Below are 13837 nucleotides of genomic sequence, written 5' to 3' on the forward strand. Positions count from 1 at the left end.
CATTTCTCATCATGTTTCCCTTATTATTATTATTAAATATATAGCCTATCCTTCCATTCTGTCTCCCTTTGAGAACAGTGAGAAAGCACTATTGTGTTTGTTGACATTCTAACCGCGATACATAACTAAATTGCATACTTAAATGATTGACGTTCGGAGGATCCCCCTCATTCCCATGGTAACGCTATGAACTGTGGGTAATTTATTTGCCAAAGTCAGCATCGATGCTGACTTTGGCAAAGGGCACATAAAGGGGCGGGGCTGAGCCCTCACTGACTTACCGATTTCAAATGGGACATCCCTCAAGCCCTCACAGACTTCACATGAACGTGCAGCTAAGTCAGTGAGGGCACATTGAGTCAGCAAGGGAGTGGATTGGGATTGGGCCAAAGTCAGCATCGATGCTGACTTTGGCAAAGGGCACATAAAGCGGCGGGACTGAGCCCTCACTGATTTACCGATTTCAAATGGGACATCCCTCAAGCCCTCGCAGACTTCACATGAACGTGCAGCTAAGTCAGTGAGGGCTCATTGAGTCAGCAAGAGTCCTTATGACGTCCACCTCCACTTTATTTGTTCAACTAATTAACATAATTCTAAGAAGCCTACAACACGACTCGAGTAAGGTTGAATATTCAGAATCTACACCGGTTAGTTGCAAGAACAAATAACAAATTTGGACACAAGACAAAGATTGACTTTTACGAGTCCCATCCTCACAGACCAACAAAACTGTATTTTTGTTGGGTTGCAGCATAAGGGTTGCAGTCATCATGTTCCTGAAATCATTATGAAATAGTTTGCACTCTTTGGGACTCTTTCAGAAAGTTCTGTTGGGTTGGCAAGAAGATACATTTTATTGATATGGTTAATTTGTCATTTTCAGGTATATATTGTGTAATTTTCATTGTGATTTTTAAAAACTTAATCTGGTGTACGTGAGGTCAGATGTAGAGTTGCTGGCCGGCTCCAGCAACTCCATATATGGAGCTCACCTGTTATGACATTTCATATGTTGATCTGACCTCATCAAACCCTGTACACTCAAGACACGCTCCATATATGGAGATCTAAAGGTTTGATGAGGTCAGATCAACATATGGAATTAATTCTGTACTGGCCATATATGGAGCGTATCTTGAGTGTACAGGGTCTGATGAGGTCAGATCAACATATGGAATGAATTCTGTATCGGCCATATATGGAACGTGTCACAAGGCGTGACTGACGGACTGACTGACGGGAGATGCAGGTTTTCTTAGTAAACTGCGACCTACTGCCGCAATGAAAAACAAAACATAAATCAAATACCTCCATAAATTTGAGATTCCTAAACTAGAACAGCTGTTAAGGGACATTTCACAGCTGGAAGAAAATAGTATTTGTATTAGATAACAGTAGCACAATTTGAAATTTGCACCCAATGGCCAGAAAATAATGAAGTCTGTGTATTTCACTACGGTTTGTCTGTATTGCTGGATTCCTACAATGACCATAATGCTTTGGTGCACTTCCCCTCCTGCGCAGAACGTTGAAATCAGCCCTCAACAACTTCTGCCAGAAATATGGGGATGGGGAGGGGAGGGTAGGGGCGAGGCTTCCCCTACCCTACCCCTCCCTTACTGGGCGGGGCTTTTCTTACCCCTCCCCTATTGTGCGGGGCTTTTCTTTCTTTTCACATGAGTTGGGCGTTGAATCCTGCTTATGCCACTATTTTTGGCCCAACCGCAAACAACTTTATTTTTGCCGATAAAGTAAAGTTTTAGACCATGGCCAGTTAAAACTGAGGTGACGGAGTACGACATTATACATGGCCGGTTAAGATTGAGGCAAGAGAGTCCGACATACATGGCCGGTTAAGATTGAGGCAAGAGAGTCCGACATACGTTTGTTCCCTAAAAACAAGAACAGGAAAAATCGAGTGGTTTTCTCGTTATTGCCACTGTGGAAACCATGCAGGAGGTATCTGTGTACCTCATGCAGGAAAAGTATTACCCTTCAGTACCCTGAACAAACAGGCACTGATTTCCAATGTTTACATTCAGAATAACAAAAAACAGGCCTGTGTTAATTTTAGGTTTAAAAATAAAATTATATTTTGTTTTTTCAATTTTATTTTGAATAGAAAAACAAATGATACGTTAGTACCCTGACCCAGCTGCCTTGCTTTAGTCTAGTGGACTAATCCCTCAACTTTGACTCCATACCTCACCAGTTCAAATTCCGCTGCCAGTGCCACCATTACTTTTTCCAACAACCACAGGCTACGTTTTTACAACTCCAGACTACTTTTTTGGAGGTAGTTTTTGTGAGGTTAGGGTTGGGTTAAGGTTAGGTTTAGGCATAGTTTTTGTGAGGTTTAACAAACATCACAGTTCCAGTACTTTAAAGGTATATTCAGTGATTTCACTTAATTCAAATATAACTTATTTTTTGTTTTGTTGTGATAATCCTCCCTACTATAGTGTGTGCTGACCATATAAAGAATTCCTCCCTGTCCCCAGTTAACCCCTGGGGGTCAAAAACCTTAGGTTTAGTTTTTGGCTAGGTGGCCCAACCTTCATCCAATCAGGATAGAGAGGGGCCTTCCGCCAATCATGATCGAGCAGGGTCGGTGTGTGCTGTTGGCCCCCCCAAAATCACTGAATGCTCCTTTAAATATTGATGAATTTAATTCTTAACCTACAGAGACATGAGATGCACTACACATTGTGCTCAGCACATTGAGTTGTGCTTTCATGTGTAATGTACCCATTCTGAAAACTGTTAATAAATACTTCAAGCGTGTTTTGCAGCATGGTTTGCGGCAGTCTTTCCACAATGTTATTAATCATAAACAAAATGGTGAAACAACGTACACAAAACGTGTAACTACATTAAATCCATCTACTTATCAGTGGATGAGTTCTAGAAGTCTCCTTAGTAAATTGAAATCCATCGTAAATAGACAGAAATACACATAATTTATTTTACATACCGTTTACATGACATTAGGAAAGAAACGGGCGAGAAAAAAAGAATGTCCATCTCAAACCTCTAACATGTCTTCTGCAGAACAGAATGATGGACGGGCCACTCCAGCTCTCTCTGACATCACGTTGCTATTCACTATTGTGTGAAATCACACAGAACTACAGAAAACCGTTAAGGACATAGTCTGATGAGGCCTGAACTGAAGCAAGGTTGTCTGTGTTTGTCCATTGTGTCTCTTCTCTTTGAAGACATACACAATTTCTCATTTCAGACACAATTTCTCATTTCAGTACTGTCTGTTTGACAACTCTGCCCTCTTTGTCGATGGCAAAATTATAATTCTTCGGATTGTCCAGGGCCTCTTCGATGTGCTGATCCAAGTTCTCCAGGGTGATGAAGTTCTTTGCCGCCTCCTGCAATATATTTTAAAAGGTTGTACCATTGACAGATTATTAGGTTTGATGTCGACCCCGATTCTTGAGTCCTACACTACCGATTACCGATGTTTGACCAATAAAAATGCAAAATCTTTAAATCAATTTTAAATCAAAGAAACTAAATACAACATGAAAACATACCTGCAAATGTAAGATTTCCGTTTCTTTTGCTTTGATGAAGTCTTGCAAGTCTTGTTCCCTACGAATGGCTGCTTCTTTCTTCTGGAGATCTTCTACCTCTGTTTCCCTTTGGACCCTCTCTTGTCTAAAACACACAATACAAACGAGAGTACAGACAGGGTAGTATGTATTATTGCAAAATTAGATAATTTGGCTGATATAGCTATTCTATATATTTGCATTGAATCTGCTAATACATCGAAAAATGAAGTAAATATTTTCCTCTTAATGCAGAAACAGCTGTGTAACAGAAATAACTTAATTTCACCTCAATTTGAGCATGCGCTGGTTCTCTGCTTCGTTGAAGGCCATCAGTGCACTGTGCTCCTCGTCCTCCTGCCTGCCCCGTTCCTCTGCCATGGAGCCCGTCTCCACCTCATATCTCTTTCGAAGCATGCCCTCCTTAAACTCCAGACTGAAAAACACAGTATTGTAAGCATGTGGTTCTATTGTTTGCTTTAAATCATATCTGTATCTCCAAAATGACCATACAGTATATATATAGTGGATGCAGATTAGCCGCAATTTGTAACACTAGATTTTTTTATACAAGATGAATCTAGAGTTGCAATACCATCCAGAGACTGCCCATTAATCCAAATTGCATTTGCGATCTGCTTGTATTAAACAACGTTAAACTCACCGACATTGCAGCTGTAGGGAAAACTTGAATTATCCTTTTTCAAACTGCAAAGCGTTTGTTTCATAAAAATCCACTGTAGACATGTTATGAGCTACTTTCTGTCAAGAAATTCTGTGCAGATGATTGTGCCGTGTTGGAGTTTGGAAGCGCTCGTTGAAGTCACTGAATGGCCCTGCGAAACCACCTGTCGAATGTACACATAATGCAGGAGACAGCAGCACGACCAGTTAATAAAAAGTTAAAAACGAGTGCTTCCAAACTCCAACACTTAGAAATAATATCACGGCACAGAATTTCTTGACAGAAAGTAGCTCATAACATGTCTACAGTGGAATTTTATGAAACAAACACTTTGCAGTTTGAAAGAGGACAATTCAAGCTTTCCCTACAGCTGCAATGTTGGTAAGTTTAACGTTGTTTAATTCAAGCAGATCGACAGTGTTCCGTTCACCTCCACCATCTGTTCTCTCCCCTCCAGAGTGGGGAGAGGAACAAGCATGCATGCTTGTTTGTTTGTTTCATGTATGTATGGTATGCATATTAATGCTGTGTAGATTATGTATAGATGCGTCCCAAGACGGGAGCGTACCTATGTTCCCCACCATGCAAAAAAGGGTTAACCTAGTAATTTTAGTATTTCTAGTAAGACTAAAAGTATTTTAGCAACTTAGTCTTAGTGTTACTTTTAGTAGCAAATTCTGATTTAAGCTCAGTCTTTGAACAATCCATTGAACTTTAGGCCTGCCTAGGCTACTTAAACTATAGTCTTAGCCAACTCAAAATTAACACAGGCATAAAATAAACGAAAACATAATTGCTCAGACTTGAACAAAGATTCAACAAACATTCTTTGTTCTGTACTTATACATACAATTGTATAGTACAAAACACTGAAGTCCTTAAACCAGAAACCTAACCCTAAACCCTAAGGTAAGTGGGGAACATCCCCCAGATCCATTTAGCAGTGGTAAAGTGCTAGCTCTGGTCCATAGCTCTATTAATATTCTAACATAATGAGTGTTCCTCCCATATAGGGATACTTGTGTAGGCCTACTTTCTGTCAAAATACCTACCGGTCCGTTTTTATGTCACTACTACAAATTAAGTTGTTTTATTATATTTACAAATCATTCCAGAGCGCCTAGCCTAGTGTAAAACGAGGCACACACAACCTAAAAGTGTAGCTCTGGTCTGATCCATAGCTCTAATGGTCACCAGAGATTTCGACCCAGGACTATTCGACCAACCGCAAATTCGAGTCCGTTCGACCCGTTTTTACCGGGTCGAATTATCTTTACTTTACTTTATTTGTTTATTTAGACAGGACAGAGCATATTAATGAACGTCACATGAACGTAAATACACCGGGATTAGCAAAGATGCTAATTTTCATCCGCAGTCCTCACACAAAACATAAAAACAGAAAACAGACAAACGGTGATGCCTAATTCTCCATATTCAGGATTTAAGATGGGGAACATATACAGTTGGAGGGGGGTACAGCATTGTGTAAACAGAGCTATGTTACATTGTGTCGTTCTATATGGGAGAATAAAATGAGTGCAAGAATAATTGTCAGACAACACAGAGCTGCTGCTAATGTGTAGACTGAACGTCACTTTATGACTGAATGACAAAATATAGTGTATTCAAATCACAGCATACAATCAATAAAGGCATTACCATTATAGCTATAACTTTTCTTATATATCATACTTTTATACTTCATGTGATTATTCACAAAACCCCACTAGCAAAAAACGTCATACTCTGCTATGGGGATGAGGATGGTGGCTGCTAGCCTTAGGAATGTGATCGTTGATGGCCTGTGTCTCTGTGTCTCTGTGGGTGGCTCCCTTTAGCCTCCATTAGCCTCCATTAGCTTTGTAATTGTTTGGTAAATAAAAACACCAACACAATAATTGTTTGGTAAATCAATGTACATATTATTATTATTATGTCTCTGTCTCTCTCTCTCTCTCTATGTCTCTCTCTGTCTCTCTCTCTCGCGGTCCGGGTCGAAAAGTCAGGTCCAAGCGGGTCGAGAGCGGGTCGAATGGTCCGGGTCGAATAGTCCTGGGTCGAAATCTCTGGTGACCGCTCTAATGCCGTTGCATTTAGATGGAACGGCATTAGACATATGGACCACTAAGCTACTAAAAGTGTAGCTTTTAATTCATATTAACGATTTGTACTGTGCCCAATCAAGGCAGCCAGATGAATTTACATCTTGATTCACATACCGCAGAGCCTTCATGATCAAGTCGTACTCCGTGTATCGTTCCCTGATGACCAGCATCTCCACAGGGTCGATGGGTGGAGGATATTTAATGCGTCCTTCTTTTGACTTGGCCTTCGGATCATTGCGGCTCTTTCTGCCGCGAACCGTCTCCAGCAGCACGCTGCACCGGGGTGCGAGGACACGCACCGCGGGGACACTTCTCCCACAAAAAAGGTTCAACATGGTTGTTGTTGAGAAATACTAGTAGCGTTGTTATTTAATAAGCAATGGCAAAGAGGCTAACTCACGGTCGGAGTTTGGAATCATGCGATCGCTACACGGTCGCCGCCATATTCGTGCCCTTTGACCGAACTTCACCGAAGGAAATGTTTTTCCTGCAGTGTTTCCTGCCTGTTCTAGTTCAGTGATTGTCGCCATCTATCGTTGCAGGAAAGTATTGCATGCGCATAATCCCACTACTACCGTCTATCTTCCCCTGTCCCTGTCTCACAGTCAAATAACTATGGCTGTGAAGAACCCTGTACAGTACACAATGCAATGCAGTATGCAATGCAAGTATTTGATGGGAGTTGGTCTTGAAGGTTTGTAGCAGCCTGCCTGCCTATATCTTGGAAAGATTTTATGAGTTGAGATTAGTGGGATCCATGTTACTTCTGATAGAACCATACATTAGTGTACTTTGTGCTAGTGACTGTAACCCTTTATAATATTGCTTGGCTGGGTGCTCATGTGATCTCACTAATGTCATGATGAGCCAGTCATATCCATATATGGAACAGTTTCACATCAGCATAATGACAGCACTAGATGTCTCCACAAACTAAGGCTACATATATGGACCTTCAGATCAGCCACACCCAAATATGGAGTTTCTCATGATGACAGCAGTGTTGGCGACCAGCACTGTGGGAGCCATAATGACAATGTGGCAGTCGAATGAACCCTGTGGCATTGCAAACAGGGGAGAGAGTTGGGGAGAGAGTTTACAGAAAGTAAGATGTCGTTCTGGTAGCAGGTCCATGAGCCGATCCCCTGTAACTGTAAAGCCTAATATAACTGTAAGTCTGTAGTAACCATAACAACAAAGGTAACAGGTGCGGTCAACAACAAATATCTCTCTTATGATGAAAATTGTCCTCACAATGTCTATTTCTCAAATTCTACTATACTGGGGACATAGTACACAGACACACACACACACACACACATGCACGCACATGTGCGCACGCACGCACGCACGCACGCACGCGCGCGCGCGCGCACACACACACACACACACACACACACACACACACACACACACACACACACACACCATGTTCTATAACCCAATATCTAACAATTGTTCTCTCTCAGCATGTTCTAAAATATAGTAGCCTACACTGGTCTCCCTACGTATGTATTATAGTGTTCAGTGGGATGTGTGGCTTCAGTTCTCAGAATCAATACAACCATGCTGAGGCAAGACACTAACACATTACATTTTCAGTCAGCTTGCCAGCAGGAAGGGATTGTGGGATATGGTGCAATGCTGCTATGTGCCGGTCATCTGACTTTGGGAGCTTGAGAGATTTTAGAATGTTTCGGTGTTGAAGATACACTACACAAACTTACAAAATACTTAATTGCCTGCAAACTGACCAGATGCTGATTGATGTAGCAGAAAATCATGGAATATATAAACATGCCATTTGACATATAAATCATGAATCGGGGACATGTTATATTCTTTCATATGTGTATGTTCTTGACTGCATAATCATGCATGTTCATGGCTTTTTTAGATTTTGTGTCAGTGTAAGACTGCAGGATTGAATTCAATGCCTCTGACACTGAGGACTAACACTATAGAGATTCTAAACATGTAGAAAAGAGTGTGCAAACTGTGCATAATGATACATACATGTATTTCATGTGTTTCAAGGATAGTTTTTGTATTCCCTCTGTGAGATCACATGATTACATGCCTGTGTATTTGAATAGGCAGGTGGTGGAATAAGGGAAGTGGCATATGTATTTCTGTGCACACACAACACAAGTTGACGCAACCCCCTGTATTACATTCACACATTTACACCAGCATGATCGCCATGATGTCACCATTACTTTAGTGCCAACTTTAGTTGTTGTTCTTGTTCACTTTGAATTGTTTATCATCTTGTAATGTATTTGTGTTTAAATTGTATGTTATGTTTACTGTAATCAGGGTGTCATTGGAAAAGAGCTTGCTCTCAACTGACTTCTCTGAATAAATAAAGGTTAAAAAAAGAAATAAGTTACACCAGAGCTATGTAAAGAGACTGTTGCAACAATCCATTGACTCCACATTTGTTTTTACAGCAATGGCAATAGTGGAGCAGCAAACAATAGCAGTTCAGTAGAGCAGTTTTAGACCATTTTTAACACATTTTAAAAGGTAAATTATATATTATCATCACTTCTGAATCAGTAACATTATAAATCATCGGATTTCTTTGTGAATCACATGATGGTTAGGAATTTTGGACGTCTGCTGTCACCACTATTTCTGTACATCACTCTGACTTGTGCAAGTAATAATGAGTCAACAAAAGGAATAGACTTGAACTTGATTTGCAGTTCAGTTGTGTTTTATTCAGCATGTTGCTGGCTCTTACAGGTAAACCAAGCATAGAGGTGCAGACTTTGTATAGTTTCATATAGCTTTAAAAGCACCAATTCAATCTAAGATAAGCATAAAAACCACAAAAAGCTTCTGCCACCAGACAGGCTAGCTGCAGTTACTGTTTAACTGCTTTTAGCTTGTAGGCTGAATGAACTTACAGAACAGAAAACAAAAGTCTAATGTGGACAGGCTGACAGATAAGTTGCATGTTTAAGGATAAACCAGTAACAATTAGTCTTCCATGGTATGTCCATACCCAGGAGGTTTCGCAAGTAACAAACTGGTTGATTAGAAATTTAGATGAATGAATAACCAGCCAGAAGACAGAAAGACCAATACAAGCTCTCAATTTTAAACAAACTGAACCTTGTGTTGTGTGTGTATGCAAATACCAAGGAAGAAAAATGCAAACATATAACAAAATGGCTTTCTAGTAGAAAGGAAATAAAATATTTAAGGTTACTGGTCTCTTACTATCACAATAGAACCAGCGTTGCAGGGCAATACATAATCAATTGGTAGAGTTCCTGATCAATAATGCTACAGCTTTCTTGCCTAACTGCAAGCTCAGATAAAGCCCAAGCATCCAGAGAATAAGGGTAATAGTATTCCTTCTTTACAAACACTTGCTTAAATGTTTGCACAATCGGAAGGTTTAGATAGCGTGGAATAGCAAACCCCAGTGCTTGAACGTAATAGGGGAGGAACTCTACCAACAGAAGTATTGTTTTCTGGCATTTTGCTTTATGACTAATGTGGTGCAGCCTCTCTGCAGTCTACAGGTTTATCAGAACGTGTGTAGAAGAAGGGGGACTTCCAGGGAGGACCTCTTGTATAGAACAAGGGCACATCTGTCTTGGGACGAATGAGCTGGTATGAGTCGAGGTTTTGTTCAGGTGTGTGTGGGGGTGGGGGGGTTCTGGAGAGTACCAAGGTACTGTATGGGATGAGATGAGAAGATGAGGTAAGTTGAGGATGATTGTAAAAAGGGGGAAGAGGGATGAGGAAGGGGATAATGTCAGATCAAGGACAGAGGGGATGAATTCATTGGGTTGATGCCATAGTTGTGGCGTCAGTTTCGAATAGTTAGTGAAACCCAGGCAGAGCAGGGTAGGACAAACGGATCTCCTCTCCTTCCAGGAGTTTCCTGTAGAGAGAAGACAAGTAGAGATCAAGTTTTATGCTGGAGGTCATGGCAGGATTTCATCACAAAATGAGGCACCCATTAAAATAAAATGTAAACCCAGGTACTGGTTGCTGATATGATAGAGGTGAATTCACTATCAACTCATTCATTTCTTTGCTATCAGAAATCTTCTATCCCTCCAAAAAGTATACCGGTACACCGCTTTGGATAAATTATATTGAGAAGTGTGTCTTACCTGTATGCGGCTATTTCAATGTCAAGGGCCATCTTCACATTGAGTAGATCTTGGTACTCTCTCAGGTATCGTGCCATCTCTTGCTTGGCATCACCAATATCCCTTTCCAAATCATGTATTCTTATCTATGAAACAAGAAGCATGATTATTTATTTTGTTACAGTTACTGGCATTACTGTTACTGGCAGTTACTGTATCAGTGGTTGGTGTGTAAAATGGCGAGGGTCACTCAGAGCCCTCTGCAACCTTCAAATAGATATATATTTTTGTATTTAAAGTGTTGTTCAAATATATCATTTGGGGGAAAATTTACAACATAATGAACACCATTAAATTACATTGCATTTAAATCGTGGTAAAATTAAAGGCTGGAATGAAAACTCAAGACCGTGGTTGATAAAATAAGAACAATTTGACAGGCATGTACTCCTTCATTTTTGTAGCTGTGTCATTGTAGCTGTGGTTCTCAGTTCTTGCCCAGACGGTCACCTTGTCATCCTGTTCTATGAGCCTCCTTCCTCGTCCAGTGTGTGTGTGTGTGTGTGTGTGTGTGTGTGTGTGTGTGTGTGTGTGTGTGTGTGTGTGCGTGCGTGCGTGCGTGCGTGCGTGCGTGCGTGCGTGCGTGCGTGCATGAGTGGTGTTGGGTATTATGCATGTCATGTCACAGCAGAAAAGGCACCTTGGCTAATGCCTCCACTTGATAACCACAATGACATGCACAATCTCACCAGCACATCACTTCCCTCTGAAATACAATCCAAGTTTGAATGTTGTAGTAGTGAAGGGTTTAGTTACATTTATTGTGTGCCTTGAATTCAGTATTCTCATAATTACTGATGTACATTATAGTAGCAGCGCTATTCTGCTCCATCAGGCTGGACCAAAAAACTAATTTCAAGCCACTCTAGTAGTTTGATATTTTGTTCAATGCCACTTTAAAGGCACAAAAGACCCCAAGCTATACCCCCTACCTACCTACTAATTCTCCTGCAGGTACACTGTAAAACCCAGAGTGCAAATGTAACTCTGACAATGTACTCTGTCAAGGGTTAAATTGACTGTGACATAGTAGAAAAGCTTAGATCTAAACACTACACCTGATATTTTTCCACATCGTTCCCCTGGTTCTCTTCCAGCTCCTCCAGTTGTTTGTGCAGGGAGTCGATGACATTCCGGAGGGTCTCGATCTCTGAGGAGCGGGACTGGAGCTGCCGGCGGTACTCCACTGTCTCCTCACGGATGGCGTGCACTGCCTCGTTGTTCTTGGTGGCCATCTCCGCCACGCTCGCAAACTTGTTCCTGTACCATTCCTCAGCGGACTGCATGTTCTTGTTGGCCAACCTCTCGTACTGGGCCCGGATGTCGCGGAGGGCCGAGGACAGATCCGGGCGGGACACCTCCACTGCATCCACGCTGATGTTAGCCACCTGCACCTGGCCCTGCAGCTCTAACTGCTCCTCCGCATACACCTTCTTCAAGAATGCGATCTCCTCAGCGAGTGAGACCACATTGGCATCCGCATCACAGTTGGAGAGCACAGCCCTGGCGGCCTCATCCCTGGCCCTCTGCAGGGCATCCTCAGCATCCGCTCGCATCCTTGCCTCCTCATCGTACCTCTCCTTCAGCTGATCGTACGTGTCATGCAGGTAGTCCCTCTCAGACTCCATTCGAGCCTTATCCCCACTCTCCTGGTCAATTGCGGCCCTCAGGCTCCGTGCCTCCTCCTCGTAGACAGATTGGAGCCGGGACGGGTCGTTCTGCCTCCTCCTCAACGCGTCCAGCTCGGCGAACAGGGCCCGGTTCTGCAGCTCCAGGTGTCTGACCTTCTCTATGTAGGTGGCGAAGCGATCGTTGAGGTCCACCAGCTGCTCCCTCTCCTGACACCGCAGGCCCAGCAACTCCGTGTTTAGGGAGCTGACCTGGGCCATGTCCATCCTCTCTGACCCGTCCGGCAGGAGGCTGAGAGAGGAGGGAGAGGCAAACCTCTGGATATTCCTCTTTGTCGGTGGGGCTCGGGAAGAGGAGAAGACAGATGAAGACATGATGGAGGAGGAGGATTTCCCGCTGGAAGCACGGGAGCCTCTGTAGCCGTCCCAGGGACGCCGGTAGATGTAGGAATCGTAGCTCATGATGGAAGTTTTTTTTTTCTTTTACCGTTGATGGATTTCTTTGGGGTTGGTTTAAGGAAATGAAGTGAATGTTTTTTTGTTTCAGAAGTTTTTTTTATTTTTTTTTAAGTCCCCCTTGTTCTGCACACCATCGGTGAGGGTGAGCGGGCGTTTTTACACTGCACCAGCTCAGTGATGCTGCAGAACCTTGCCTTTTATAGAGTCAGGATGCATCCCTCCCCGCCTCCTCCCTTCCCCTCCTCTCCTCCTATAGCCTGAAACAGCCTATCTACAAGTTCACAACTCATTGCGGATACGTCACGCTTGAGCTTGTAGATTGTCTATTTTCAGCATGCAACACCGCCATACGACGGAGTATAAGCCAAGCCTTTTCCAGCCATCCCTGTCCTCCGCCAGAGAGCAGCATCAGTGCTGTCAGCATGTGCTTAGCCAATAGAACACACTGCTGCAGTGTAGTGAGGAATGGTTAGTTTTCAGACAAACTGTCCAACATAGCCAGCATAGTGCATGCAGTAGGGCAAAGAAAAAAGAATGAAATCAAATTGATGGGGAAAACATCAACAAATAACTCTTACAATTGATGTACATGTCTAAGAGCCTACAATCCACTACGTTTGGATGTGGAATTGTCGAATAAGCCGTGATTCATATACTTTTCACCATGCCCATGAGTGAGAAAAAAAGCCAAATGTGGTGACAGTTGACTTGAAACAAGGTATTTTTCACAACCCAATGAGATAAATTGATGAAGGATGCAAGGAAAAGAGAGAGGTAGCAATATACTGTATATACTGTACATTTAATAAACAATGGACAGTGCCCGGTCTCCAAGACACGGTTAATATGTTAAACAAGCTATATGAAGTAACGCATCATGTATTGAGTTGACAATAATATAAGGTTTTGTTTTAAGGTTTTGATACAGATGGGTTGTGCAGACTATTTCTTTCTGACCCAGATACATGCTGGTGTGCCAGTTCTTTTATCTTTACACTCTTGTGTTTTTCCCCTATACTGTAGGCCTATGTACATTATTTCCACCTTTGAGGACCTAATTTTGCTATACCAAGGGAAGTTCATAACTGTAACTTCCCTTGGTATAGATCTGCATGCCTACTGTGCACATATCCGTAATTGTTTCTATTTAAATCACAAATTGAAATTGCCCCAGCTGCCCAGTGAGTGGGAGACACTCATGGGCATTGTG

The 13837-nt window shown here is 42.2% G+C and overlaps 2 protein-coding genes across 2 annotated transcripts; both read right to left on the bottom strand.

Moving 5' to 3' along the window:
* Window positions 1–2944: 2944 nt before the first annotated feature.
* Window positions 2945–6846, bottom strand: mrps26 (mitochondrial ribosomal protein S26). Its single transcript, XM_079528005.1, has 4 exons — window positions 6477–6846; window positions 3859–4005; window positions 3552–3675; window positions 2945–3386 (listed from the first exon to the last, which is right to left on the bottom strand). The coding sequence occupies exons 1-4, from the start codon at window positions 6695–6697 to the stop codon at window positions 3255–3257; spliced, it is 624 nt and encodes a 207-aa protein (XP_079384131.1). The 5' UTR covers window positions 6698–6846; the 3' UTR covers window positions 2945–3254.
* Window positions 6847–9088: 2242 nt separating this feature from the next.
* On the bottom strand, window positions 9089–12744 carry neff2 (neuronal intermediate filament family member 2). The gene is made up of 3 exons (XM_079528257.1): window positions 11599–12744; window positions 10502–10626; window positions 9089–10266 (listed from the first exon to the last, which is right to left on the bottom strand). Exons 1-3 carry the CDS (start codon window positions 12628–12630, stop codon window positions 10206–10208), a joined length of 1218 nt encoding a protein of 405 aa, XP_079384383.1. The 5' UTR covers window positions 12631–12744; the 3' UTR covers window positions 9089–10205.
* Between the last annotated feature and the right edge of the window lie 1093 nt (window positions 12745–13837).

Source organism: Electrona antarctica (genome assembly GCF_951216825.1).
Source record: "Electrona antarctica genome assembly, chromosome: 18".
Taxonomy (NCBI): Eukaryota; Metazoa; Chordata; class Actinopteri; order Myctophiformes; family Myctophidae; genus Electrona; species Electrona antarctica.

Coding starts and splice junctions, on each gene's coding strand:
- mrps26 (XM_079528005.1), bottom strand. CDS start 6,697: ATGTTGAACCTTTTTTGTGGGAGAAGTGTCCCCGCGGTGCGTGTCCTC. Junction 4,006..6,476: donor TTGATCATGAAGGCTCTGCG/GTATGTGAATCA, acceptor TGTGTTTTTCAG/TCTGGAGTTTAAGGAGGGCA. Junction 3,387..3,551: donor CGGAAATCTTACATTTGCAG/GTATGTTTTCAT, acceptor AATATATTGCAG/GAGGCGGCAAAGAACTTCAT.
- neff2 (XM_079528257.1), bottom strand. CDS start 12,630: ATGAGCTACGATTCCTACATCTACCGGCGTCCCTGGGACGGCTACAGA. Junction 10,627..11,598: donor ACGATGTGGAAAAATATCAG/GTGTAGTGTTTA, acceptor CTTGTTTCATAG/ATAAGAATACATGATTTGGA. Junction 10,267..10,501: donor ATTGAAATAGCCGCATACAG/GTAAGACACACT, acceptor TTCTCTCTACAG/GAAACTCCTGGAAGGAGAGG.